General features: G+C 39.2%; 3 protein-coding genes across 9 annotated transcripts; 1 reads left to right on the top strand and 2 right to left on the bottom strand.

Annotated features, from left to right (window-relative positions):
* Positions 1-4,754: 4,754 nt before the first annotated feature.
* On the bottom strand, positions 4,755-7,019 carry SDHAF2 (succinate dehydrogenase assembly factor). 2 transcript variants are annotated; one of them, XM_017844100.5, is made up of 5 exons: positions 6,871-7,019; positions 6,653-6,748; positions 6,432-6,546; positions 5,201-5,269; positions 4,755-5,110 (listed from the first exon to the last, which is right to left on the bottom strand). In XM_017844100.5, the coding sequence occupies exons 1-5, from the start codon at positions 6,930-6,932 to the stop codon at positions 4,964-4,966; spliced, it is 489 nt and encodes a 162-aa protein (XP_017699589.1). In that variant the 5' UTR covers positions 6,933-7,019; the 3' UTR covers positions 4,755-4,963. The 2 variants fall into 2 exon arrangements, with proteins under 2 accessions (XP_017699589.1, XP_008797117.1); XM_008798895.5 differs by having other exon boundaries at positions 6,432-6,558; positions 6,871-7,018.
* A 1,512-nt stretch (positions 7,020-8,531) lies between these two features.
* LOC103712381 (uncharacterized) lies at positions 8,532-13,903 on the top strand. 6 transcript variants are annotated; one of them, XM_008798893.6, is made up of 5 exons: positions 8,532-8,668; positions 9,380-9,593; positions 9,695-9,776; positions 12,785-12,873; positions 13,416-13,903. In XM_008798893.6, exons 2-5 carry the CDS (start codon positions 9,414-9,416, stop codon positions 13,635-13,637), a joined length of 573 nt encoding a protein of 190 aa, XP_008797115.2. In that variant the 5' UTR covers positions 8,532-8,668; positions 9,380-9,413; the 3' UTR covers positions 13,638-13,903. The 6 variants fall into 6 exon arrangements, with proteins under 6 accessions (XP_008797115.2, XP_008797110.4, XP_008797112.4 ...); XM_008798888.6 differs by having other exon boundaries at positions 13,368-13,903; XM_008798890.6 differs by having other exon boundaries at positions 8,629-8,782; positions 13,368-13,903.
* Positions 13,904-14,737: 834 nt separating this feature from the next.
* NEF1 (no exine formation 1) lies at positions 14,738-25,108 on the bottom strand. The gene is made up of 4 exons (XM_008798931.6): positions 23,540-25,108; positions 21,731-22,302; positions 21,284-21,503; positions 14,738-16,573 (listed from the first exon to the last, which is right to left on the bottom strand). Exons 1-4 carry the CDS (start codon positions 24,782-24,784, stop codon positions 15,254-15,256), a joined length of 3,357 nt encoding a protein of 1,118 aa, XP_008797153.6. The 5' UTR covers positions 24,785-25,108; the 3' UTR covers positions 14,738-15,253.
* Between the last annotated feature and the right edge of the window lie 442 nt (positions 25,109-25,550).

Below are 25,550 nucleotides of genomic sequence, written 5' to 3'. Positions count from 1 at the left end.
AATAGATTGACCCACAAGTCTTACTTTAACTGCACCATCCGCGCATGGTGCGGACCACCATGCCTCGAACTCTGTTGTCTGGACCCATGCATTGAAATCCTGTCTGATATCATGCGAAGCAAAGAATCTATCTAATGGCAAAAAAATCTAATGGGCAATTGGTCACCAGTCAACGCGAGATTTTCTTCTCCCATGCCTTTGTTGGAGAACATAAAATAATTGGCATGGAGACCAAGTCTTGCTTCTTCCGCATTGTAAGTTGAGGTGAAATGCTTTGGACGCATCTCTTTCTTTTTCTCCAAAAAATTTCTCTAAGACTCCACCATCCTGATGACCATGGCACTCAGTCACTGCTGCTGAAGAAGATAGGCCACCCAATTGAGATGAGTTTAACTTGAAAGACATGGTGCCTTTTTGGCACCGTTTTTCTCTGCCACCCACCATAGATGATGGTGGGGATAAGATTCTCTGAAAGCCATGGTTAGGTTATATTGAAACATAGAGATGCAATATATTGTTGAAAAAACTAATACCTCTTTTTTTTTTTCTTTGTTCTTGATTGGAAGCCTGGTACCTAATTTATTAAAGAATAAGGAACAACTTATAAAGACCTCTCAAGGTTTGGAGTAATGCTCTTATAGGGTGCTCTTGTAATACTTATAGAGAGCAGTTAATGTTTTAAAGGTTGCTATTACGTCATTTGAAGCCGAAAACAGATCAATTAAGTAAAACTCAGACTAGTTTCAGAAATACGAATAAAAGAGAGATACAGATGAATTCGGTCTGATTTCAGAAATATAGATAAAGGGCAGTATGTATTGTACGAACACGCTGCTGCTTAGGGTTAAGGAGATGTATTTGGTTGTGCCTTGAATAAGGGTAAGGATAAATCTAGATGTATCATAGGATTCTGATAGATATTTTTGAAAGACCTATTTTGGTGTTAGCGCTGAATGAGAGTATAGCTACGTCCGATCATCCTTTTGATCATTGGCCGATGAGATATAAGTATTGTTTACACCATATCCTAACTGATAATAAATACCAAGGGCCGGTGTGCTTACAACCACCTAACCTATTGGAGTAAAGCAATGATTAAAGGTTCTTGTCATAGAAGACGGACCGAGCATTTAAGATTGATTAAATAGGATGAACACATAGGCTGGTAATCGAGATGTTAGATTTTCTATTCAAATTACAGGTTGAATGAAATGATTGGAAACTCGACTAATTAAACTACCGTGTGACCCCTAACAGGCCAAGTCGCACCAAAAAGAGTCTCAATCAAATCAGGCCGAGAATCACCCCTAGGATAGATCAAGTTTTAAAAGATTGAAAGCATAGACCAAGTGAAGGTAGCCTATCCAAAAAGCTAAGTCCAGAACATGAGGCCAATTAGAACTTGCAACTTGTATAGGTTATCAGGGAAATAGAATGTGAAAAGTGGAACAAATGACTGGAACTGACTGCTCTAACCTGCCAGAAAAGAGTCGAAGGACAGACCACAACATGCTTCAACATAAAAAGTAAGCAGTTGTTAGGTACTTTCTAGTTAATTATATAAATATCAGAATATAACATAGAGCAGGAGCTTTCCGCTAATTAGAATTATAAATTTTTTTTTATTTTTATCAGTTTAGATACCAGTGGCATACCCACGCAATCATCCGACCCGTTACAGGCTCGAGTCCCCCTCTCTATCCCATCTTTTGGAAGTAGAAGGTGCGAACAAAGCAGGCTTTTCTTTTCTTTTTTGAACATTAGATTTCATCTTCAAGGGAGACTGCATGACCATGCCAGTATTCTCCAGAAAAGAACAATTAAGAAAATAAAAGATGTTTCTATATCTCATCTAGTTTAGCTCTCTCTTAAGGGCAGGCATTAAGAAAACGAAATATATTCATCAAATTTATAACTATATTTCCAAACAAATAAGTAGTCTAACCATCATAAGTCCTTTCACATCCATCAAATGTGCCAAATACACTATATACTGCAAACAAAGGCACTAGGTTCTGAAGTCCACCATGAATACAATTTCATTCCATCCAAAATGATATTAGGACAGCAGCAAACAAAAGCTCGAAGCATCGGACTCCGAAAAAGCAAACAAGATAAGCAAGCAAATCCCAGATAAACAAGATCCGCAACTGGAGGAACTTCCAGACTCTGCGCTCTTCTGTGCTGATGTTCATGTGAGAAGAACAGCTCGATATATGTCATCTGTGGCTTCTGCAATGTAACTTTGGGTTGAACCAAGAAAGCATTGCTCAAATCAATTGAACTTTGATTGTTTTTTCCTCTCTTCTAGATGTGATCGACTTGTTAATATTCTATAATGTGGCACTTCAACTTCAATCTGGATTTGTTAATATGTGGCAATGTAAATGCAACCTTCTTTTTTTGGAATGTTTCTTTAATAGTCTGTTCTGAAAGGCACATCTCTATTTGTGTTCGGCATTTTAGCTAGACCTCACCTAAGCTTCAAAGAAAGTTCATGTTGCTCAAACATAAGCAAACTGGGCAAAAGCCTCCAAACCATGAATTGCACTAGTTCCATTTTTGATTTGCCAGCTACTTGTTCATGCGTAAGGATAGTTATTCTATGGCCTCATGAAAGAAATTTTAAGTTTAAGAGGAAGATACATGGGGCATGATCTGTTTTCCTTTCTCAGTCACATTTTTCAAATAATGATTTTTAAATACTTGAATGAAAATGAAGGATGCCAACTGGCAGAGTTGGTAAGTCTACTGTATTGATACAAGATGACTGTTCAGTTGGTGTTTATACTAGATACATTTAGTCTAGGGGGGCAAGGTGCCTTTGGAGCACCCTTTTGTCTGCGATCCATGACAAGTGGCATTGGGGTATTACATGGATTAGATTATTGGAGAACATGTTTACTTTCTGCATTGAAGCATTTGGTTGTAGTCATATAAATCTTCAAAGCTAATGCAATCTTTCATAGAATGCCAATATCTAGAAGAGATGAGATGATCATGCAGCCCTAAATGTGATTAAGTCGAAATTAATGTAATGAAATGGTAAGACAATTGGAATAAGAGACTTGGATTAAATAAGTTATCAGATATGACATCTACACCATGTTTTAACTCAGCAGCAAATAATAACTTTCAAAGAAACACGGAGGACAGAGTAGAGAAGAAAAGAAGAGAGAAATAGTGAGGAGAGAGATAGAGAGCAGAAGAGGAAAATAGAGACTAGTGCCTCTATTTTTCTTTTTCTCACATCTAACTATCATGAACCTTGAATTGGTGTCTTGGTTTATATCAGCTATTCCTCTCCCTTAGCCAGCTAATATTCCTAAAAACAGACTCCTTAAAGGATTCAAACAGCTTGAAAATCAAATGAATCCGAAATTTAGACAATCTATGAATAAGGGAATATGTCCAAAGCTTCGTATCACTAAAGTACTAGCCAGATCACATGAAATCTGGATGAAACTAGTATTGTAAATCAGATGTTTAAGCATCTAAAATCGAATCTACATAGTCCCACAGATTGGACCAATTAAATCCCTGCCATGGGCTGCTTTAAGAGCCAGAGTGATTCTTCTCCACCTTATTTGGCCTAGGCCTGCCTTGTTTTGGGCTGCACCAGGTGCAAAGAATGCATTTCCTGGATATAACATCTTCCAAAGAAATTATTCAATTAAGAGTTCATCCTACTATTGAGAGCATTTGTACTACTCTCCCAACCTTTGTAGCTCCTGCCATTTTTAATAAATAAACTTCATTTAGTTGAGCTCTAACGGAGAGAAATGTGAAAAGTACATCTCCCAAAAATTGGAGTATGGTTATCAAATTATATAGATAATAGAAAATATTTTCAATCAAATGGGGAATCACTGCAATCCAATCTGACTTGACAACAGTGAAAATTCATGTTTCATAGCGAAGAATTTTTAACTTCATGTTGCTATACAAAAGCATGGCAAGACGGTTCTAGTAAAATAAACTGGTTCACATGATTCATTTAGGAGTAGAGGGTAAATGATGGACAGCTACGACCTTAACAACAGACCAACAGCCTTGGACTAAGTTTCCCAACAATGAAATTATATCTACTTATGAATTGACAAATAAAATCCCGTTTTTGCTAGATCTATGCAGCTTTCTGTAAAATATTATTTATAAAGAGAGAGAATCAAAAAGAAACAAAGAAGAGAGAGACAAAAAGGATGCATTCACTAGAAAAGGAAGTGTATGTAGAAGCTTTGCAATGGTAGTCAGCATCGTGCTATATAATAGAGGATAATTTTATGGTTAAGTGACTAAAAGTTGCAAATTTATACAAAAAAAAAACACTCTGATAAGCAACAAAATAGGAAACAGAAAACTTGAATCATTGACAATTGATTTGAGTCTTTTACAATAAACCACCTCCACCTAAAAATTTTAAGAATTGGAATCACAAGGAACTATTTGAATTTTGATCTGATCAGTAGAAAAATCTGAATCGAATTTGATTTCAGTATGAGAATAGAATTACAACTGGAAAAGAGATCATGAGGCAGATTGACAACCATAAATCAAAAACTCTCACCAGCATTCCACTTTCCTTTTCCTTTCAGCAGTCAGCGGATGACTTAACGAATCAAGAGTGTCAATGTAGCAAGAAAAGCTTTCCTTGGAAAGCAAAAACAACCAGACATATGCTTCTTGCTTAAACACTCAAAATTTAGCATGCCACTACATGCATCGAAGTCTTAAGAAATTGAGCGAATGCAAAATTCCTCAAGGTAAAATATAATTCAAGCTTATTTAACAGATAAAGATAATAATTATTACAAGATGTTCATACTCCATCGGCAGTTTTATAGGAAAGACAGAACATAGATGCAGTACATGGTAGATCTTATATACTGTTTTACCTAACCATTGATTTACCTAGAAACCACTCCAATCTGCTCATGTTTTGTACCCACATATGAGTCTAGCATCATTGATTGCCATATTTTGGACCACCATCTTGTCCCCTCTTATCATCCCATCCTCTTACCCATGGCTGACCAGGATTTGCTCGAGTCTCTGGAGCAGCATGGCTGTTGAGATTTCCCATGACCCTGGATTGCACAGCAGTAAATACCTGCATAAAAGAATACAATGTATAACATCAAGGCTACAGCAGGGAAAGAGAGAAGCATTAGCGAAGCTTTCCAGCCTTGGAATGACATACAGGATTATTATGGACTGCCTCTGGTGGTTGCTCTTGGCCAGTAAGCCATTTCCACAAATCTGGGTTTTCCTGAAGCATTAATGAGAATCCAATCACAAATAGAGCATCAGAAATATATATGTAACATTATTTATTCTTGTGCAATACAAAATGTTGTGGATTTTTCCATACAGACAAATGTCTCTCAGTACATTCAAAATCTCAGCATACTAAAGAGGTGCAAGCACAGTGAGAAAGTTTGCAATTCAATGGAGCCATGCACACCCCTCTGCTTATGAATCAGAGTTTCTGGGATTGATTCTAGGGTGATGCATCCCTAAATATCTGAACCCAAGTAAATATAGTACAGGTGGGTCTCCCTCCCTTACTCTCGACAAAAATGCAACTGTAAACACATCTATATTTTGCACCACCATTAGGCAAGCACGGATGAGTGGAAGGATACAAAAAGAGGTATTAAAATCTGTAGGTGACTTGTAAACCAAAATGGATGGTTTGTGCCTCACAAAAATATTGTAATGTATGTTATCGACATTTTGTCATGTATGTGATGGACATTTATGGCAGGCTTTGATTTGTTCCAGAAGCAACATGTCAGTAATCAGGACTTTCAGCGCATGGTGGAATAACTAGGTAAATTATCCTCGAGTTGAATTTTGTATGTCAATAGGTGCATTTTCCAAAAGCAAGTGGCTCTAGTAGAAAAGAATACGTGATGAAAGTGAATGCACAAAAAGACAGTAAATCATTTCTTAAGAGAGAAAGGACCATTATGAAGATCAATCTGGACTAGGTAGAACAAGTAACATGAGAAGAAAATTGGGTAATCATGAATTGTTCTACTCAATAATGATACGAGTGTCAATTTTCACAACCAAGTTTAAGTCCTCAGATGTTTGATTAAAATGAAGCACTTTGTACTATTAAGTTTTTCTACAAGGTACACTCAGTTATCATCTTGGAAACAATCGAATTCAAACCACACGATGCCATAAACCATCAAACTCTAGTAATATGCTATGAATTATATAATTATATATATATAAATTTCCTTCAGAAAAAATAAAAATCATATCTAGGTAAAGGTTACTGCTTCTGCGACATATTTGTCGGCAATGATTAAGTTACACTTCGCATCACGATAGAGTGAAAACGAGTCCATTTGCCAGCTTCCAGAAGCAAAATAAAACTCAAGAACAGTGAAAAAGGAACAAAAGGTCATCAAATTTACCAGGTCAAGAACGTCCATGAGAGCTCTGATACGCAGCTCATCCAGGGAGCGAATGTTCTCCTCCACCCAGCTCCCCAGAATCAAATCCAACTCCAGGAATCCCCTTTGCCTGCTCCTATATAACAATCTACAAAAAGATTCAATCTTTAGGGTTTCCACGATCATCAGAACATGCAATCGACTCACTTACGATGGATTAAGAGCAGAAACCTATTCAGAACCTGTTATGGAGACGGCGTTTGCTCTCCTCATCCGAAAGGTCCACGTCAAGCGATCCGCGGTTGGAAGAGAACCGGGAGATGGATCCGAGATGATACCTGAGAGGGTGGAATAAAAGAGAAATCGAGATGAAACACTGGAATTAGGAGAAACTAGCGATGGAGAAGAGAAGGAATTGATGATGGGAAATTTCGAATGCCGGAGAAGGGATTGCAACGACCTTGGTGAAGTTAGGACTAGGGATTGGTGGAGGCGGAGGAGAGCTCTCCTTAAGGTCGCCATGGCCAAGAGTTGGGTTCACGTCTTCCCGAACTCGATATAAAGAATTTCTTGGAATACATTTGATACACGAATCCCGTTATTTGACATTGGAACTTATTATTAAATTTTATTTTCATTATTTTATATAATGATCCTAGAATAGTTTTTTTATAGTTACTATATCGAGATAAAAACTTTGATTTTATTGTAATTCAAGATATATCATCAAATTTAATTTCTCATGTTTCTTGTATTGACATTAAAAATGGCACTATGAGCGCTATGTAAAACTAAAAAATATAAATTTTAATATATATATATATATATATATATATATATATATATATATATATATATATATATATATATATATATATATATATATATATATATATATATATATGAAGTAAAATGAGATTGATTGTTAAATTTTATTGCTCGTGTTTAGGATAGTCACTACAAAATCAACATAATTTTGTGTTTTTCATATAATAATTTTTCATGATCTCAATCATATAAAATTGGACAATAGAATGCCTTTCTATTTCTCATGTTTTGTATGGTGGCTACTGAATAGTCACGCGATCATCATATAGTATCATTAATTTAGATTTTATTATAATCAAAAATCATAAAAAAATTGACATCCGATTTCATTACTTATTCTAATATGAGGATTAAAAGAGTGATTTTGTACTTGCTACATAGAAATATAAAATTTGGATCTTAATATAATTAATAAAGTATACCACATCATTAAATTATAGTGATACTAGAAAGGTTTTATGCTGATATATTGAAATACAAAAATTTAGGTATTATTATAATCAATAAATTTTAGAGCAACACTTTTTTGGCTTTATTTAGCATGTTTCATGTGGAGACCATAAATGGTTCTATGGCCATTATATAAAAAGCCTTCAAATAATTTACCATACTATATTTTGATAAAAGTTAATCATTAGATCATAACAAATTAGAATTTTTGATTATTTTCATTCTACACATATACTTGTGCATATCCTTTTACTAATAAATAAATAAATAATTAGAACTTAGATATGTAATAGTTGCACCATAATCATCAAGCATTTGTTTTTACTTAGAACCCTCAACACATCTTATTATCCACCCGAACTACCTCATGTATAATAATTACTTATACCAAAATCTTTTTTTCTTGTTTCAAGCACAACTTACTCTACACTTGGTTCTAAAACAATGATAAATAAGCACACAACAACATCCTCTTTTTGCAAGCAATAATTCAATGAAAGATAAAACCTATATGCCAATGACTGCATGCTTAGATGAAGAGAAAAATATATAGCATGCAACTATTTACCAACATTACCGACGCAAATATGTATTTATAATTTAAAGTTTAGAGGTAGAGTTAAATAGTAAAAACGACTTTTATATCATAAAAATTCATGGTAAAAAAAAAAAGCAGTAAAAACAACTGTTATGTAATCAAAATCCATGGCAAAAGAATCTTGCCATTTTCCTTTGAAGGATGTTCTTACTAAACCAAATAAAACGTCATCCAATCTCACACCCACTCATTCGGAATGCGGGTCCCATGGGCAGATGCCAACCTGTCAATATGGGGTGAGACTTTGGGTGTAAGAGAATAATCATTGTTTTTCTCCTCCCGGTTATTTAATTCCCGCTCATCCTGTTCTCAAACCCAATTCCTCTCTCTCTCTCTTCCCCATTTGATCCCACGATCTCGCCTGCTGTTGGACAAAAAAGGGGTAACCTTTTCTTGCCCTTTTCGCTCTTCTTTCCTTTATTTTATCTCGCACGAAATTAATCTAGGTTAATTTACTTCCGCGGTAGATGCGTCTTCTTCCCCCCTTTAGACTATGGTGAGGGTTTCTAATTCCCTTCCCCTTTATCTCCACTCCAATTCCCCAATTCTTCTTTGCATAGATGCGAGATCGGTCTCGGATCCATGTTTTTTTTGGGGAAAATCGGCGATTTTGTTGGAAGTAAGGCTGATTTTGATGTAAAGATCAGTTGTTTTCCCGAATTTTTCTCTGTTTTGGAAGGGATACTATCGAATTTATGGATCAATGGGCTCCTTAAGTCTCCTTTTTGCGGTAAATGCTTCCCTGGGGATCTATTCTGGCTCCTTTTTCTTTTGCTATTTGAGAAAAAAGATGTTTATCAGGTCCCTGGGATCTAATCTGCGGCGATCGCTTCCGATTTTCTCATTAGCTTGTCCTTTTCTTCTTTTCTGGTTTACCCTTTCTATCAAATTATCCTTCTCGGCTGCAGAATTCTGTCAAAAAGTTACCTTATTTTGCCGGATATTCTTTTGCTGGGAGTGGTCATAGGTTAGCGATGTTTTAATCGAGAAAGTTTCTATTTTTCTGCTGCACGGCGTGTTATGCTGTTTCTAATTATTTGATTTTTGGTTCCCTATCTACTTTACTGAATGTATCCATGCAAATCAAATTCAGGGTTACTGTAACAGAGAGGAGAGCCTGATCGACCATGAGTAGATCGAGATCAAGTAGGGAGACATTTCAAGATCTTGAGTTAAGGCTTGGGCCTGCTTATCCATCTAAAGGAGGCATGTTGGCTGCTAATTGCTTAAGGGGTTGCCCCGATTTCATAATGATCGAGGATGATGATGATGATGTGCAAATATGTGCTGCTGCTTCTTCGGGCGAGGTACATGCACAAAACCAGATTGATCTTCTTCTTCTCATATTATTTGGAGCGAATTTTTAGCTGCTGCTTACTTATGTTCACATATGTTTGCTTTCCTTCAGACATTTAGGGTTTTCCCTTATTCAAGTCCATGGGCACCTGCAATCAGAGAAGAGGACTTAGAACTTCGTCTTGGAGTTGGAGGTGATTGAACAATTCTTTTTCCAGAATATAATCATATTTTATCTTTTGAATTTGCTCTTTCTTAGTAGACCACTGTTGTACTGTTTCCACCATTTTGTCAAATTTTCTATTATGGCCTAATTCTGAAACGGGAGCAGTATAGACACGATCTTGTCTGTAGAAGGGTAAGCTTTTACTATCATTTGTTGATAGTTGATAAGAGGAATTGGTATCAGCTCCAAGACTTCCCAACGAACTATGAGTAAGTTTTAGGTCTAATTTAATATGGATCTATTGAATAATGCTATGTAGGATGATGGACACCTAAAAATTCTTCATTTCTACCACTAACTTCACCAACAGTAGGATGATAATGAACTGCCAATGGTTCTTTAGACTAGATGTGATGCGATTAGAAATCTTTAATATTTTGTTGCATTCAATGGATTTTGAGGTGCATGAGATCTCTTAAGAAAAGTTGCAGGAGGCATAATTGTGCTAGAATATGAACATCTAAATTTTATATGGAGAAAGAGAAACAACTATTTAGAATATTTTCTCTTGGTGGTGGGAAATATGTGGACTGACATTAGGATATAGTCTTCTCTTCACATGTATGGGATTTTTATGTCAAGCAATTGTTTATTATTTTTTTCTCTCTTTTTTTCATTTTTGAACCATTTTGGTATTATAGGATACTTGCTGATAATTGCAGCAGTTCTGGGTGCCTAAAACCTTATTTGCTCAAACTGATATGGTTTGACTACCTTTACTTTCGACTTGGTAAATAATTTTTTGGAGCCATTCAATGATAATTTGAGAAAGATAGTAGGGAATGCCTACATAGGGATGTTTTATTGCTTTTTTTGGAGAGCATAATGGGAAACTTTATGATGATTTGTACAATGTGCATGCTGCATGATGATGTGTGTACAATAACATGGTCATGGTCAACATACCTTTTTTGGAGCTTGCTTCCCGTCTCTGATGAGGTTGAAGGCATTAAGAAGGGAGACATTTCCGTCATATTTGTAGAGGCAGCAACAAGAGGTCTGAAATAGCTGACTTGCCAAGGTGTGTTGGCTGTGTAAGGAATGCCTAATCTTTCTTTCTTTTTTATTCATTGGGGTGTGATGTTGTAGCTTTGTTAAGTTTATCTACATGCCTATCAAATAACAAACTAAAGCAACACCTAATGTATCTTGTTGCTTTATACTTTTCACAACAATAAGATTTTTCTTTCTTTGTTTTTTTTTCTATAAATCTCCTTTTTATCCTTTCTTTTGTATTTGACACATCAAGACATATTGATCCTTAAGTGTGACAAATTGGCTGTTTTATAAGTTCTTAGTGGTTAAAATGTCAGTCAGATTATAATACTGTAGTTTTTGCAGTGCATGTACTCAATCACAATCCTGTCTGCAAGTATTTGTGTTCGATCCATGCCCTCCAACTCCTGATGTTTCTTATGACAGTTAAATTTACAATAAGTGTTTTTTTTTCTTTTGATGAAAATGCTCGGGGTTCAAATTCATCTCTCACAACAAGGATTAAGAATTGTGCCTTAGGATTGCTGGGCGGGCATCAAAGATAAGACAACCAATTGGTGGTGAGGATTCAAGAAAGTTGAGATGCCTGTATATCTTGAGAATCTAATGGTGGCTGTAAAGGAGCATGTTTGTTTAGGACATGTTTGGCGGCTTGGAGGAATTGGCAGCTTGAACTTGAGCTTTGATAGGATTCGCTGGTTCCCTGTGGGGGTTTGGCAGCTGTGGTAATCAAACTGCCAAAATTTAGCCTTAGCTTCATGAAGAAGTGCGAACTGACTCTTTTCTTTTTTCCCCGCAGAGGGTGGGGAGGTTGGTGGGGGGGGTTGCTCCCCAAGCCCACTTTGGTTGGATGTAAATGCTTGGAAGTATTGGCAAGTTCGCACTACAGAACCCCCCACCCCTCTCCCCCACGCCCTTACTAGAAGATTGCCTAATTGGTATGGGGAAATGTGAATTGGATAGGAGAGTAGCTTTGAGGGCAGTTGCTATATGGTGGTTGAGCAGGAAAGTACGATTATTAACTACCTAGTTCTGCAGTCTGTTCTTATTTGCCACTAGGTTTTCTGAGGTTGTTTACAGGTTCTAGGTGACTCTAGACATTATTAGATGAAGGATTCTATGGGTGCACAGTGTTGTCTCCAGGTTGCATTATAGGTTAATAGATTTTGATCTTGAAGAGTTTTCGAGGTTAGATGATTCTTTAAGGTGTGTTTGTTCTCCTGAAGAAAGTGGTTAATGAAAGAACTTTTATCTGAAATTTAGATTTGTTTCCAAATCCCATCTTGTAGGAGCTCTTTGCTTCCAACATATGTGGCATGTTAGACCTCCAAGAAGAGAAGCAATATTCTGTTGCTTGCTTGTGTCCTTACATCTGTCATCTTGTTAGATTTAGATTTGGCTATGAGCATGTTGGGATCTGTTTTCATTGGTCAAATCTCTATATAATACCACCTTTAAAAAAAAAACTCTTTAATATTTGACCTCTTTTTCTGCTTACTATCAATTTTTTGGGAACCGTTTAGCTTAGGTTCGGTATATTTTCCTCACTGACACTTAGGAAAGTCACCAAGGTATCTTGGTTTCTTAAGCTACCTTTTGGGCTATTGCTTTGCTGACTTGACCAAAAGGTGGATGTGAAAAGCTAATTGTTGGATGTGTAAAGCAACTAATCAGCTACTCCTTGCTGATGCTGGAGTCTTCTTTTTCTTTTTTAACCTGGCTAGGCGGTTAGAGCTGTAGGAGATTTACACTAGGACATGCTTGCAGATACCAAGGCACATATGATACATATGCTGGAAAATACTTTGAATGGTGATATCAGCAAGAGGCTTACAAAGGTTCTTCTATTCTGCTTTAACTTCTATCTTTTCTGCTTTTCTGAATACTGATTGTGTATACTTGACCATCTTCTTTTTGAACCAAGTTTGACAGGTATATTGACGCATACCAGTTTTTATTATGCTTTTTGTGTTGTGGCAGCCTCTAGTGGGTATTCTGGGAATTCAAATGGTGGGGCTAATACATTAGAAGATAGATTCAGAAACCCCAATGCCTGGAAATCCAGCAAGGTATACATTCAGTTTCTCCTTTTCCTTGCTAGGTAATGCTTTATCTACTTGGATTGACTTTTGGATTCAAGGAGGAAATGAACATGACAAGAGGATCTTTTGTTAAGAGATGTATGCATTTATGCACGTGATCTACTAGTTTCTAGATTGGACATCTCACAATTTTTGATACCAGAAATTGGTGCTGCCGCTAGCAGGATGCACTTTTACTGATTAACATAAAAATTTTATGTTTTATCAGTTACTTGCTTACTAGGAATGCTGGTATGCTTGCTTTCTGATTTTTTCTTCTTGTTTTTTTGGTAAGCATGCTTTCTAAAATTTTCCATGGTGTCAACGTTCTTCCTCAGTTTCATGCATATAAATTTTGGATGCACCATTAAGCTTATTTTCTCCATGATATTCTATCTAAATTTGAATTGGAACTTCACCTTTTCTTAGTGATTATAGATTGAACTGATTTCATTGACTATATGAATCTCTGTTCATGTTAGCGGATGCACCACAAGTCATCTTGCATTAACATGATTGGGTGTGGACAGGCATCAAGTAGCCGCTACATGTCGGACTCTATAGAGGTGAAACTGAGATGTGCTATTTGTATGGACACTATGAAAGAGGAGACATCGACAATTTGTGGGCATGTGTTTTGCAAACCCTGCATCACTGATGCCATCAGAGTGCAGAAGAGATGCCCAACATGCCGGGAGAAACTTTCCATCAGCAATATTCACCGCATATACCTCCCTGGAGCAACTTCTTAGCAACTGAGTATATAATCTCATTCAGGCTATTCTCTGCCCTCGTTTGATCCTCTGATCATTTTCCTGTGAGCCACATTTAAGAGGGGGAAGGATGGGCCATGATACCCTTATCATATTATAAAGGGTTCTGAGACATAAGGGACTGTATTAGTGATTCTGAGATCTAATTATGTGATTTGTTGTGGAAGAGAAAGTTTTTGCAGGTTTATGTAGCAGCACTTCTTTTAAATTGAATAAGTATATACCATGATAATTGAATTGACTCAGTTGCTTTTAGTCTGACAAAATGAAAGTACATGGCGTTGTGTTTTACATTTCCATCACCATTGCATTATCTATCCTATTTCCCAGAATATCTAGATGTTTTCTTTGCAGCATAGAATGTAATATGAGCTAAATGGCTGTGGAAATGTATCTGGGGCTTTCTGGTCAGTGAAGTTGGACGCTTTTAACCATCAGAACTTTCCCTGATCAGCCTATTTGTTGGGGATTGTCCTGGACCCTCCTCTAACTATTGGCTCAACAATTGAAATATTCTGCATCACAGGTGGACGTGTGATGTAAAATGCAAGACAGAATATCTGGGGAGCTAATACAAGAACCAAGCGCATATGGACTTAATTTTTTTTTTGGGGGGGGAAAAAAAAATCAAATCCAGAACTTAATCTTGTGGGCAGTTGTAAACAAACAAGTCTAAGAGCTTAAAGAAAAAAAAAATTACAGTCCATAAGCTCTGGAGGAAGGTGCTCCTAAAGTTTAACAAATGCTGCACCTGATGCCCTCTATTGCTGCCAGACTCCGAACAAGGCCCCCTCTTTTTCTTCCTCCTTTTCTTCTTCTTCTTTCTTTTCTTTTCGTTTTCTCTTTTTTTGGAGGGTGGGATGGTGAAATGGCCCCCTCTTAACCCACCAGGAAGAACTGCTTTTGTTAATAGTTACAGTAATTGGCTTCAAAAAATTAAGAGGGGTGAGTTTCTAAATAGTTCCCCTTTATATCATCAAAGCCTGTTCATTTTAGCTCTCATCATGCCAGAAGTAGCGTGCGAAATAATCCAGAGTACATAGGACTCGGCTGATTCGAAGTACAAGAAAGCAGAAATCTGTGAGAAACTAGTCTCTATTCTAACGTCTGCCATATATAAATTAATTTCGACAAAAACTGCCAATATAGAAAACTAGTTAAGCCCCTTCAGCTTGGGTTGTTACACAAGTAAAAGCATCAAACACACCACTTTCTAATGGCATATCAAAGTAAAGATGGGAAACAGATTCTTGGCTCGGTATAAGGTTCTTAAGCTTACAGCACACCTTCACAACTATCGGGATCCAGCAAAGCAGGTAGGGTTGTCCACCTTTCTAACCGTGCTCGCAATACAAGCTCCTGTGATGCCCATATACTTGTTCATCAAGGCAAAAAACCCAGAGATATTTGGCTCTGCTCTTCAGAAATAGAAACTAAAATTGTTCCGAGCTCCAAGATAAGAAAGTGTGGTTCAAACATGTAACCCAACGGATGCAAACAACCTCAGCAACTCAACCATATATAATAAGATGAAGAAGGCAAGGAAGCTGAAACCAGAAAAAAAGGGATACCTCTTTGTGCAGACCTAACCTGCTTCATATATATTTCATTCCTGCAATTCTTATCCGCCTTGATATCAAGTACTGACCAAGAGAATAAATAACTCCTAATAATCCTAGAATCCTCACAGTAACTATATCTGTTATTATGATTGATGGCAAATTAAGAGGCATTGTCAGCAGTAGCATTGCGTCTGTCTGCTTCACATAGTCCCACATAAAGCGATTAAAGAGAATGTGGTTTGGTAAGGTGAGAATAAGAAGGGCAGCATTCTTCACAGAGAAAAACCATCCAGGCCCGCCAATCTGAAGTCCCCATCCATTATCTCCATGCCAGACTTCCTCCCATATCCTGTACAAGGCAGTCAAGACCAAGTAGCCAGAGATAGCCATTGTCACTGGAAAATATCGTTGCCTGTCCCCAAAACCTGCAAATATATCTGAGTCCTGGTTGAGAAGCAAAAGGATTGGTGCAAGGAAAAATATTGCACGATTTGAGCCACCAGTGAGATGCATGTTCAGTATCAGGCAGATGACAAAGCACAGAAATGTAGAGACGTTGCCCACTGCAGGCATCCAAGCAGCCTCAGCCGCCAACCTCTTGATTGTGAAGGATGGTGCAGCTGATGCCCTCCGTTGTTGGATGAGCCTGAATTTTGGTGGGAAGCCAGAGTTCCGACCAGACTGACTGGGTGCAACACCTCTTTCAAGGGCTTTCTCATGCAACAATGATGCCAACTCGAATTTGATCTCTAATGCAATCAGCATAAATATCATGGCATAGAGACCTAAAAGTGACATTCTTGCCCCTTCAACTGCCAGCATAATAGTGAACATGCCTGCTTCTTCCCCTTCTTCAATGCTCTTGGCCCTCAGCTGTCCTTCCAGTAAGTACGTCACCGGGAAGAGGGCTACTAGTAAAGCAAATACCCATGGCAAAACTCTTGTACTTGATGCAGATGGAAGGTGTGTGAAGACTACAAAGACGGAAGCACACACAATGGTTGCAACAAGAAGGGGGTACAGAATTACTGCCTGGAAGAAGTATTCTGCACAAATATAGATACCTAATGTCACTCCAACTCCAACTGCGTAAAAAGTCCTCAACTCAACAATATACTTGACAGGAATGATGGAGGTGACCGCTCCTAATGTAAGTAAGATTGTTGCTATGAGCAACCATGTTGGCCATGTAGGTTTAGAAGTCACAATGCCATATATTGAAATGTCATCAGAAGACTGGTGCGCTGCTTTGATCAAGTCTGACTGGAATGCCCACGACAGAGGAATAGGAGGCTGCATAAGGATAAATAGCAGACCTGTGGCTACCACGAGCACAAGGAACCTTTTTGCTGACTGCACATAAGAAAGCACTATGAATGAACCCAATCAATCAACTTTCAACTGGCACATGTGCTAGAATCGTACGATCTAGAACAAAAACTGGGTGAAAAAGGATAACATAACTAGGTCCAATAAGAAATCTAGAAGACAAACCATACATACAAAGAGAAACCAATATTTATTTGTAAAATCTGGTACTTCAACAAAAGACTGAGCCTTTCCCATAGACACCAAAATTTCCGACTGTACTTGAACTCGGTAAATAATCACTATCTGTTTTTATAGTGCATTCTGTTGCTTCACTATATATTAGAGAAAAATTATAAAACTTGAATATGGAATATACACACATTTCGTCGGCAACTCATTCACATCCAATCACTTTTTTTGGTGATTTACAGATGCTAACAAAGGACAGTGATATCCATAGTTCAGCCATGGTGATTTCGTGTTACTATGGTGGCTACACGGGTACAAAGTCAAATAAAACCATACAATTGACCTTTTTGTTAGGTTATTTCATTAAAATGAAAACATCTTATTATGAAAGTTAAAGAAAATGCAGACTACCCACCTTCATGAAAATGAAGAATCAAGCATACGTTTAATTTTTCAAATAAAGGATAAGCCCTCCCAAACCTGCTGTCCTAGCCAACTCGTGTAATTTTAATGCAAGAGAATGTAGGGGACAAGCATACAGTAGCAAGGTACACCATCTCAATACTAGGCCCCATACCGGTGCCGTCTTGCTACAGTGTCGGTATACCTTGTACAGGAGCCGGTTTGGTGTACTAAGGGTCGGTACACCCTAGTACTGTATACCAGTTCAGTACCGGTACGGTGATATTCCCCTACCGTCTGATTCGATACAGTATAGCGTACCTTATATAGTAGGATAATAGGGCTATGTAGAAAAGCTAGAAAAATATGATATGCCAGAAAACAAAACCGTCTGAATATTCAATAAAAGTAAGCTAGGAAGGAGGTTTTCTATGGAAAGTAGGTGATAGATGATTAGGTTTATCTTAAGAATCGAGAATCTCGATGTTAGATTAAGAATTACAAGGAGTTAAAGAATCAATAAAGAAGAATTTAGGCTTGCTGAAATTTTGATATTAGATTGGAGTGATTTATTTTAATTGAACAATGAAACTTAAAAAAAGTCAAAAAGATCAATTAAAAAGGATAAGAAAATATTAGGGATAGACAGAAAAATGATTGTTGTGATGATAATCTCCATAGCTCTCGTTTCATATTGTCAGTCCATTAGATATTACCTTCAGTATTAAGGTGTGAGAACTATCAGGTCTCCTCAAGCCTTGAAGGTGTAACCTGACCATCTTTAGGTTTCCCTAGCACATGAGGGATATAAACATAGGTGCAAGAATTTATACAGCTGCCGCACCAAATGGTTTATGCCCACAACTGGAGGACACTAAAGATGAGACCATCATTAAGTTGACGTAGTTCATCTGAGGGGTTTCCAGTTTTAAACCTCTCTACAGTCTCAAGTTGTCATAAAAGGATCGAACTAAATTTATTATTCGGTTTGGAGAAGGATTTATGACCTAGATAAGTTGCACTTACAAGTATTCGAGATTCGAGACAATTGATATAACAATGCACCTTCAGTTAATGGACTGTACACATACAATTTTTCAATATTACAATATCCTTAGGGTATACATTCAACGGAGCTTGCATCCATTTTGTCAAGGTCTAGATTGAAATAATAGACAAAATAAGCTTCTTCAATCAGCTTGACAGAAAAGGGGAAAAGTTGATGTCATTAGAGGATAGCCTTACCAGGGCATAATCCTTCCTATGGCAATGGACAACATCCAAGATCCGGACAATGCATAAAATGGTTCCAAGTTCCAACAAGAGTAAAAAAAATTGGATGCTATGGGAGTTATAAGCCCAGAAAAACATTGTGGTTGAGCAAAAGAATACAAGGTTTGATAATTCATACCCATAATTCTAACAAATCAAAATGTTCAGAGGCATAAATCTAGTAGCAATGTTATAGAACCTCAATATTTAAATTTTGACTATTATAATTAAAAATGCTTAATTGGTTATAGATTTGATGAAGACAGTTCTATACCTGTTAGTATGAAATGCATGAAAATAAATAGGCATCTATTGATGTAATATGCATTACAGAGTCCTGAGTTTTGGCGATTTTTAATAGATAAAATATTAAGCCAGTAAGTTCTTTCCATCATCCGCGGTTGGATGAATAGATCAAGGCATTAGACTTTGAAAATATACAGCTCGCAACTTGATGTCAATCCACGGAATTGATACTGAGATCCTATCCAAGAGAACTTTAGGCAAATGAGATGTTTGTTCTGAAACTTGGAAAGCTAGGTGGCAGGTACTTACACAGTGCCAATGTAGCACTAGTACGAGGTCCGGTACAGAGATGGCGAACCTTGGTTTAAACTCATGCAAACCAGAGCAAATGAATCATGAAAGTCCTTTTGAAAAACAATCTCCTATATCTATCCTCTCTCCTTTGCTTTTCCCCCCTCTTCCTTCCTTTTATGTTGTTCGTTTATGTTCTTTTTTCGTTATGTTCATCTCTATCTCTAAGATTTCACCTTCTTTTTCTGAGGTATGTTGTTCTTTTATATTCTTTTTTAGTTATGTTCATCTCTGTCTCCATGATTTTACCCCTTTTTTTCCTTCAAAAAGACATTGTTCATTATATCTTGCCTACCGGAAATCAAACTAATTACATGCAACTCTCTTCTCATCACAACTAGTTCATATAGGATCAAAAATACTTGCAGGCATCTAGCAGGAATGTACGATTGTGCCCTCTCTTCTCTTGTCCCAATCATGGAATTATGTACTGTAGTCTTTTCCTATAGTAAGATGTCTTTAGTTATGCATCCAGTAATAAAAAATCTCCAATGAGATAAAGTAAGCGACAATTATCTTTTATGCACCACACACCTTATCTCATTCGACAAGGCGATACCAATCAATAAGCACACCCTACCTCCTTTTTGTAACAATTTCCATTGATACTTCTTTGGCTTGTTTACAACTCTCTCTTAGATCCACCATGTAAACATACAGACACATTTTTTGATGACCAACTTAATCGGAGGCACTCTACCTCCTAAAAATAGTAGATGTTCCAACTAGTTGTGCCCAATCTCTTATTAAACCATTTAACCACAAACACTTAAATCTAAACCATGCTCTCAATCAGGGTTTGCCAGACCAACACTAGGGCCCGTATCGGCCAACATTCAGTTTGTATTGGGGCATATCGAAATATGAAGAGGGAGGAGAGAGGGAGAAGGCGGGCGAGGAAGCGGGAGGGAGAGAGAGAAAAGGAGGAAGAGGGAGGGGGTGAAAGCGAGAGGAGGGAGAGAAGGAGGGGGAGGGAGAGGGAGAGAAAACCCTAACCCTAGGAGAACCGAGGGTTCGGAGAAAAGAAGGAAGAAAGACGGATGGGGAGGGGGGCGAGGGAGAAGGAGAGGGAGGGAGAAAGAGAGAGAGGGATACATGGAGCTTCAGAGAGAGAGAAAGAGAGAGCTTTGACCATGGTGGATGGAGAGGGTACCATGGAGCCTTCGGTGGATAGAGAGGTATCATCAATGGAGCCTTCGTTGGGTACTGTAGAGCTTTGAAGCTCCGAACATGGCAAAATTAGGGGAAGGGTGAATAGTCGAAGGCTCAAAGGCAAGGCCAATCGGGCGGTTCTGGCCAATTCGAGCCGTACCGGTGGCTCACCGGTATGGTTTCGGCAACAGAAACGAGACCTATTGCCGGAGCTAGAGAAGAAGAAGAAAAGAGAGAACAAGCGGGGGAGGGAGGGAGAAGGAGAGGTCGGAAGGGCCAGCGGAGGCCTCAGCCTCGCCTGTCGTGGCCTCAGTTGGCGTCCGCCACTCCCCCACTCTCCCCCTTCTCTCTCTCTTTTTTTTTTTCTCTCCCACGGTACCGTTCCCTCGCTCGTTGGTACGGGCCCGGCACGGCCCGTACCAGCTCATGCCGCCGAAGAACCGGTTCCTCCGACCTTGCTCAAAGCCTTTCGAAGGGGTGGGGTCGGGGGGGGGGAGAAGTGGTAGCCTGGGGATTAATTAAGGAACCAAACCATCCCACCTGCTCAAGTCGTCTCGATTCTTGACCGGTTTGGTTTGGTACAACCTACTCTCAGTCCTTCAATTTCCAAAAGACAAGGTCTCTTGTGTGAAAAGCATCTAACCATAGATAATCCACTTCATTTGCTGGATGGTGAGATGTCCATATCCTAATTATAGGACTCAAAGAAATATTAACTTTGAGATCACTTCGAAAGATAATTAGAGGAACTTCAAGGGGAAATACTCATGTCATAACCCATCAATTTCTTCCTAAGCAAAAACTCATCTTCTAAAAGATACCAAACTATCACAATCTATATAACGCACGTTGATCTTTGGACCCAAACAAGGACCTCATGTGCATGACTTTATAAAAGACAATAGAACAGAATTAGCACCATCAACTGAGTGATGTAATCTGTAAAACAAGAAAAGACACAAACAAATGCATTACGGGGATTACATCCAGTATAACTAAGACCGTGGAAAGCAACAAAAATAGTTTTCTTCATATTGTTTCCCACATGTCAGTACTATCACAAGATGTTATCAGTAAAAATATTAAATTTATAATAATTCAGCACCTAATAGTAGAATGAAGAAGCTGAATTGCAAATACCTGAGCATGGGAAAAGTGAAGAGCAACAATTGGCATGCAAGCAATCCCAGATAACAGAATATAGGAGCCCAAAAGCAAACCATCTGATGGAGGCCTTCCATTCCACCATTGAAGAGCTTCAAAGATTGTTTCCCTGCACAACCAGGCAGACAAAGCTACTACACATGCATGAGCATATCCTTGCCATACTTTCATTTTTGAAGCTCCTTTCGACATGTCTCTGAAACTCAAACAGGGAAACAAGATCTGAGTATAAGAGTTCACAGGAATGCAATGACTGACTGACAAGCATTCAAAGGAAAATAACTATAGGAGTGAAGTAATAAGCTAAGTAACCTAGTAATACTTCTGGAGAATCAACATAACATGAAACTAAAAGAGACTATTACAGATCCAGTGAACGGAACACATTAAGACACAGAAAAAAGAAGATGGTTTATAACATACTTGTAAAGAAGCAATGGTGGGGAAAAAGCCAAAAGCAGAACAGCTGAGACCCACAGAACTGATTTTGATGTAATAAATAGTATTGCTAGCTTTGAAGAATATAGACAAGTCAGGATCCAGACAGCTTTTGGTCCAATCCGATGATCCATAGATAACCTCCTCACTAGAACTAAGCCTAAAAATGTTGTTGTCAAAACCATGTAACTTGGATACATCGCTTCTTCATCAAATCCATAATAATATATCGAGGTATGGTTGAAGAACCGATCCTCTATGTAACACAACAGTAATGCATGACTGATAAGACCAAGCTCAGTCAAAAAACGCAGTATTGATGGAAGAAGTGCCAGACCAGGAACAACCATTGTCATCAGTATACTTGCAACTATCAATTTGCAGAAGGATTTCAAAGGCATACCAGCCATCCAGATATTGAGATCCCAGTAGTTATGCACAAAAAACCATAGAACCATCAAGCTTGCTAACGTCACAAATGCAAAGTATGATGACAAGCTTTTCTTAGTAAAGAATCGAGCTAGATAGAAGCCGGAAATCAATGGGAGAGGGATGAACTGCACAAATAGTAATGAAAAATCTCAGTATTTTAACACGACATTGAATATAATTATAAGTTTGCATATCATCTTAAACGACAGAAGTTGGCCCCAGACTCTACAGAAATCCAAACAGAATGCGAACTTTAAGCAAGAGCAAAAACTACCATACAGAAAGGATATCTTGTAATTTGATATAGCCCCTCACCTCCCACCCCCCTCCCAACAAAAAAAAAAGCAACTCTTCTAAGTTGCAATAACCATTACCAATCTCCTTCCAAGTGCAGTACATTCTTCCTATTCTTGATCACTGCTTTCCAAAATTTGCTATAAAATCTGTACCACATATAAAAGTACAGACACTTTCTGTCCAGAGCTAATTACAACCTTTGGACCTTGTTGATTCAATCCTAACCATCTATAGTCTTTCAAAACTTTTTCCTGCAAAGGAAAATAGTCCAACTCGCTCTGTCAGAACCCACATTCTCTTAGCGTCCCTTTCAATTTAGGACTCTAATTCCCTACCCACAATGAAAACTCCAATCCCATCCATCAAGCTAAGAGAATATTCCCCAAACAGACCATCTTAAGTTCTGCAAACAGAAACAATTATCCAATTGGGCTTCTTTTAATCTGCAATTACCCATGACATGCAAAACTGAAGCCTTGTTGGTGATTAAATATATTAGAACTAGGAAAGTTTTAATGAACAGTGTCATGCTTCAATATCCATGCATACATAGTTTCTAATCATTGTTAAAACTCCTATATGTAGTTAAGAAACTCCTATGCTTCAATGTCTGTGCCTTTTCCTCTCTCATGTTGTGTTTTATGGCCAGACATTTGTTTCTTTTGTTTTCTTGTTATATTAACTGCTTTTTACAAAGATTTAAAAAATGTAGCTTGGTTACTTTGTCACCTACCTTTTCATATGTAAGGTGCATGCCTATGTTGGATTCATTCTGTGATTGTAGAAACATCACAAAAGCCCCAACTTTTTTATTGTTTAGTCCATGGGTGGCATGTCGGATACTGCCACTTTACCATTTTTGAGGGGTAAGCTTCATGATTTCTTAAAAGGAACATCACAAAAGCCCTACTTTTCTCCTTTAGTTCTAACAATTATGCTGTATTGCTCTTTTTTCTCCAATTCTCCGATAAGTGGTTCGGAGTTCGGACTATTTTTCAAAATCAGATTATTATAAAGAAAAGGAAACATTAAAGATAAAAGATATCAAGCAAATCGAGAGCATACCAATATTGGGAACCCAATAACTATAGCGCCAGCTCCGCTAACCAGAATGAACGCAGCTGTGAAGGCCGCTGAACTGAAAGCATCCCCGACCATACCAACAGCATAAGCTCCTACAGCAGAAGCTCCTCCAAGCATCGCCACCGTCACAAGAAGATAGTTCAGCGGTGGCGGGGCATGCAAGTACCTCCCAAACGTATTGAAGACGACCCTGACCTCGAGGCAGATCACCACCACCACCATCGCCACCGCCCCATTGACAATCCGGATCCGGTGCATCTGGTGCGCGTCCCTCGTGACCCACCAGAGCGCCCCCCTTGTGGACGCGTACAGCTGGAACAAGAAAGGGATGAAGAAGAGGAGCAGGAGATCGCAGACGGATGAAAAGGAGGAGAAGATGGTGGAGTGGTGGGAGCCAATGCGGAAGAGGAGGGGGACGAAGAGGAGGTAGAGGGTGTGGAGGCAGCTCTCTAGGGGGCCGAGGACCTGGGAATCCCCGGCGGCGGCGGAGTCTTGCTTGCCGGAGCGGAAGGAGGAGGGGCGGGGGACGGAGAAGAGCCAGTAGAAGACGCAGGAGAAGGCCATGAAGTAGTAGGCGGCGTTGGCCATGCCGAGGGCGGAGACGACGGCCCACGTGAAGAGGGCGGGCACGGCGACGGGGATGCACGCGAAGAGGAGGCGCTCGAGGGCGACGACGATGGAGGGGTTCTCGATCTGGATCCAGCGGAACTGGAGGGAGGCCCAGACGCCGACGAGGAAGGTGGTCTCGGCGCAGAGGAAGAGGGCGAGGGCGGTGAGGGGGAGGGAGGAGATGGCGGAGTGGAGGGAGGCGGAGAAGAAGAAGGCAAGCTGGGCAGCGACGAGGGAGAACCAGACGGCAAAGAAGGCGCCAGCCTTGACACGGAAGGAGTCGAGAAGATAGGCGAGGAGGAGGCCGGCGGCGAGGACGGAGAGGACGGGGGCGCCACCGAGGTCGAGGAGGAAGGCGGCGGCGGGTGCGAGAGCGAGGGCAACGCGGGCGTTATGGGCGAAGGAGGGAGGGGAGTGGAGGCGACTCTTGGAGGCGGCGGAGGAGGAGGCAGCGGATGATGAAAAGGAGGAGGGGGAGGGGCGGAGGGGGGTGGGGCTGGGGCTCCGGCGATCGACGGCAGCTGCTGCGGCGGGGGAAGTGAAGGTGGGGAAGGTGGGGGCGCTGGAGGAGGAGGAGATGAAGGCGCGGTGGCGGGCGAAGGGTTCGTCGGACATCATATTGGCCAGCGGCGACAGAGAACAGGGGGTTTAGGGGTTTAGAATTAGGGTTCCGACAGAGGGGAGGCAGCGCCGCCGAGTAGGGCGGAGCGCATCGAGGGCGGCGGAGTTTGGAGCGGAGACTTTATGGAGAATTAGGGAAGAAAAGGCGAAGAACGACGGTGGAGGGAGCCGTCCCGATGCGCAAATCCGTGTGCCGAGGTTTTTTTTTTTTTTTTTCAATTTTTAGTTACACCGGCTCCATACGCCACTCTACTCGAGTACAGTAGAAAAAAATAAAAAAAAAAAACAACAAAAAAGACAATCCAACCAACAATTCTGTCCATCTCATGATATATATATATATATATATATATATATATATATATATATATATATATATATATATATATATATGTAAAACTATGCAGTCGCCCGCCATCCTCCAGATATAATGCAGCAAAGAGTTGTCACCCCTCCTTGGTTCCATTAGTCAAATTCAATCAATCACTGTGACTAAATCTTTCTCAAGCAGAATACACTCCATCCGTAACACCCGTCTCGCATATATAATGCTTTTCTATGCTGCTCTTAGCTCTGTTTTGATAGCCATCCGTCTATACCCATCCGCAACAATTAGTCTCGAGTCGTGACTCCAGATCAGCCACACCGGACGGTTCACCAGTTTTCGCATCAGAAATAAGCTTGGGATGGAGTTTGGAATAGATCTTGCTGCATGCAAAAAAATAAAATAATCATTCTGTTTATTACTCTTGGAATAAAGGGC

This window comes from Phoenix dactylifera, chromosome 4 (assembly GCF_051530095.1).
Source record: "Phoenix dactylifera cultivar Ajwa chromosome 4, Ajwa_hap1_PhDact_Kaust_v1.1, whole genome shotgun sequence".
Lineage (NCBI taxonomy): Eukaryota > Viridiplantae > Streptophyta > Magnoliopsida > Arecales > Arecaceae > Phoenix > Phoenix dactylifera.
Note: the sequence above shows the minus strand (reverse complement) of the source record. Positions and strands in the feature narration are given on the sequence as shown.

Excerpts from the sequence above, each read along its gene's own strand:
- SDHAF2 (XM_008798895.5), bottom strand. The coding sequence starts at position 6,932 with ATGGCGACCTTAAGGAGAGCTCTCCTCCGCCTCCACCAATCCCTAGTC. Across the intron at positions 5,270-6,431 it reads TCATGGACGTTCTTGACCTG|GAAAACCCAGATTTGTGGAA; the intron begins GTAAATTTGATG and ends TTAATGCTTCAG. Across the intron at positions 5,111-5,200 it reads AGGCAGTCCATAATAATCCT|GTATTTACTGCTGTGCAATC; the intron begins GTATGTCATTCC and ends TCTTTTATGCAG.
- LOC103712381 (XM_008798888.6), top strand. The coding sequence starts at position 9,414 with ATGAGTAGATCGAGATCAAGTAGGGAGACATTTCAAGATCTTGAGTTA. Across the intron at positions 9,777-12,784 it reads ACTTCGTCTTGGAGTTGGAG|CCTCTAGTGGGTATTCTGGG; the intron begins GTGATTGAACAA and ends GTGTTGTGGCAG. Across the intron at positions 12,874-13,367 it reads ATGCCTGGAAATCCAGCAAG|CGGATGCACCACAAGTCATC; the intron begins GTATACATTCAG and ends TGTTCATGTTAG.
- NEF1 (XM_008798931.6), bottom strand. The coding sequence starts at position 24,784 with ATGATGTCCGACGAACCCTTCGCCCGCCACCGCGCCTTCATCTCCTCC. Across the intron at positions 22,303-23,539 it reads TTATTGGGTTCCCAATATTG|TTCATCCCTCTCCCATTGAT; the intron begins GTATGCTCTCGA and ends CTATTTGTGCAG. Across the intron at positions 16,574-21,283 it reads TTCACTTTTCCCATGCTCAG|TCAGCAAAAAGGTTCCTTGT; the intron begins GTATTTGCAATT and ends TCTTATGTGCAG.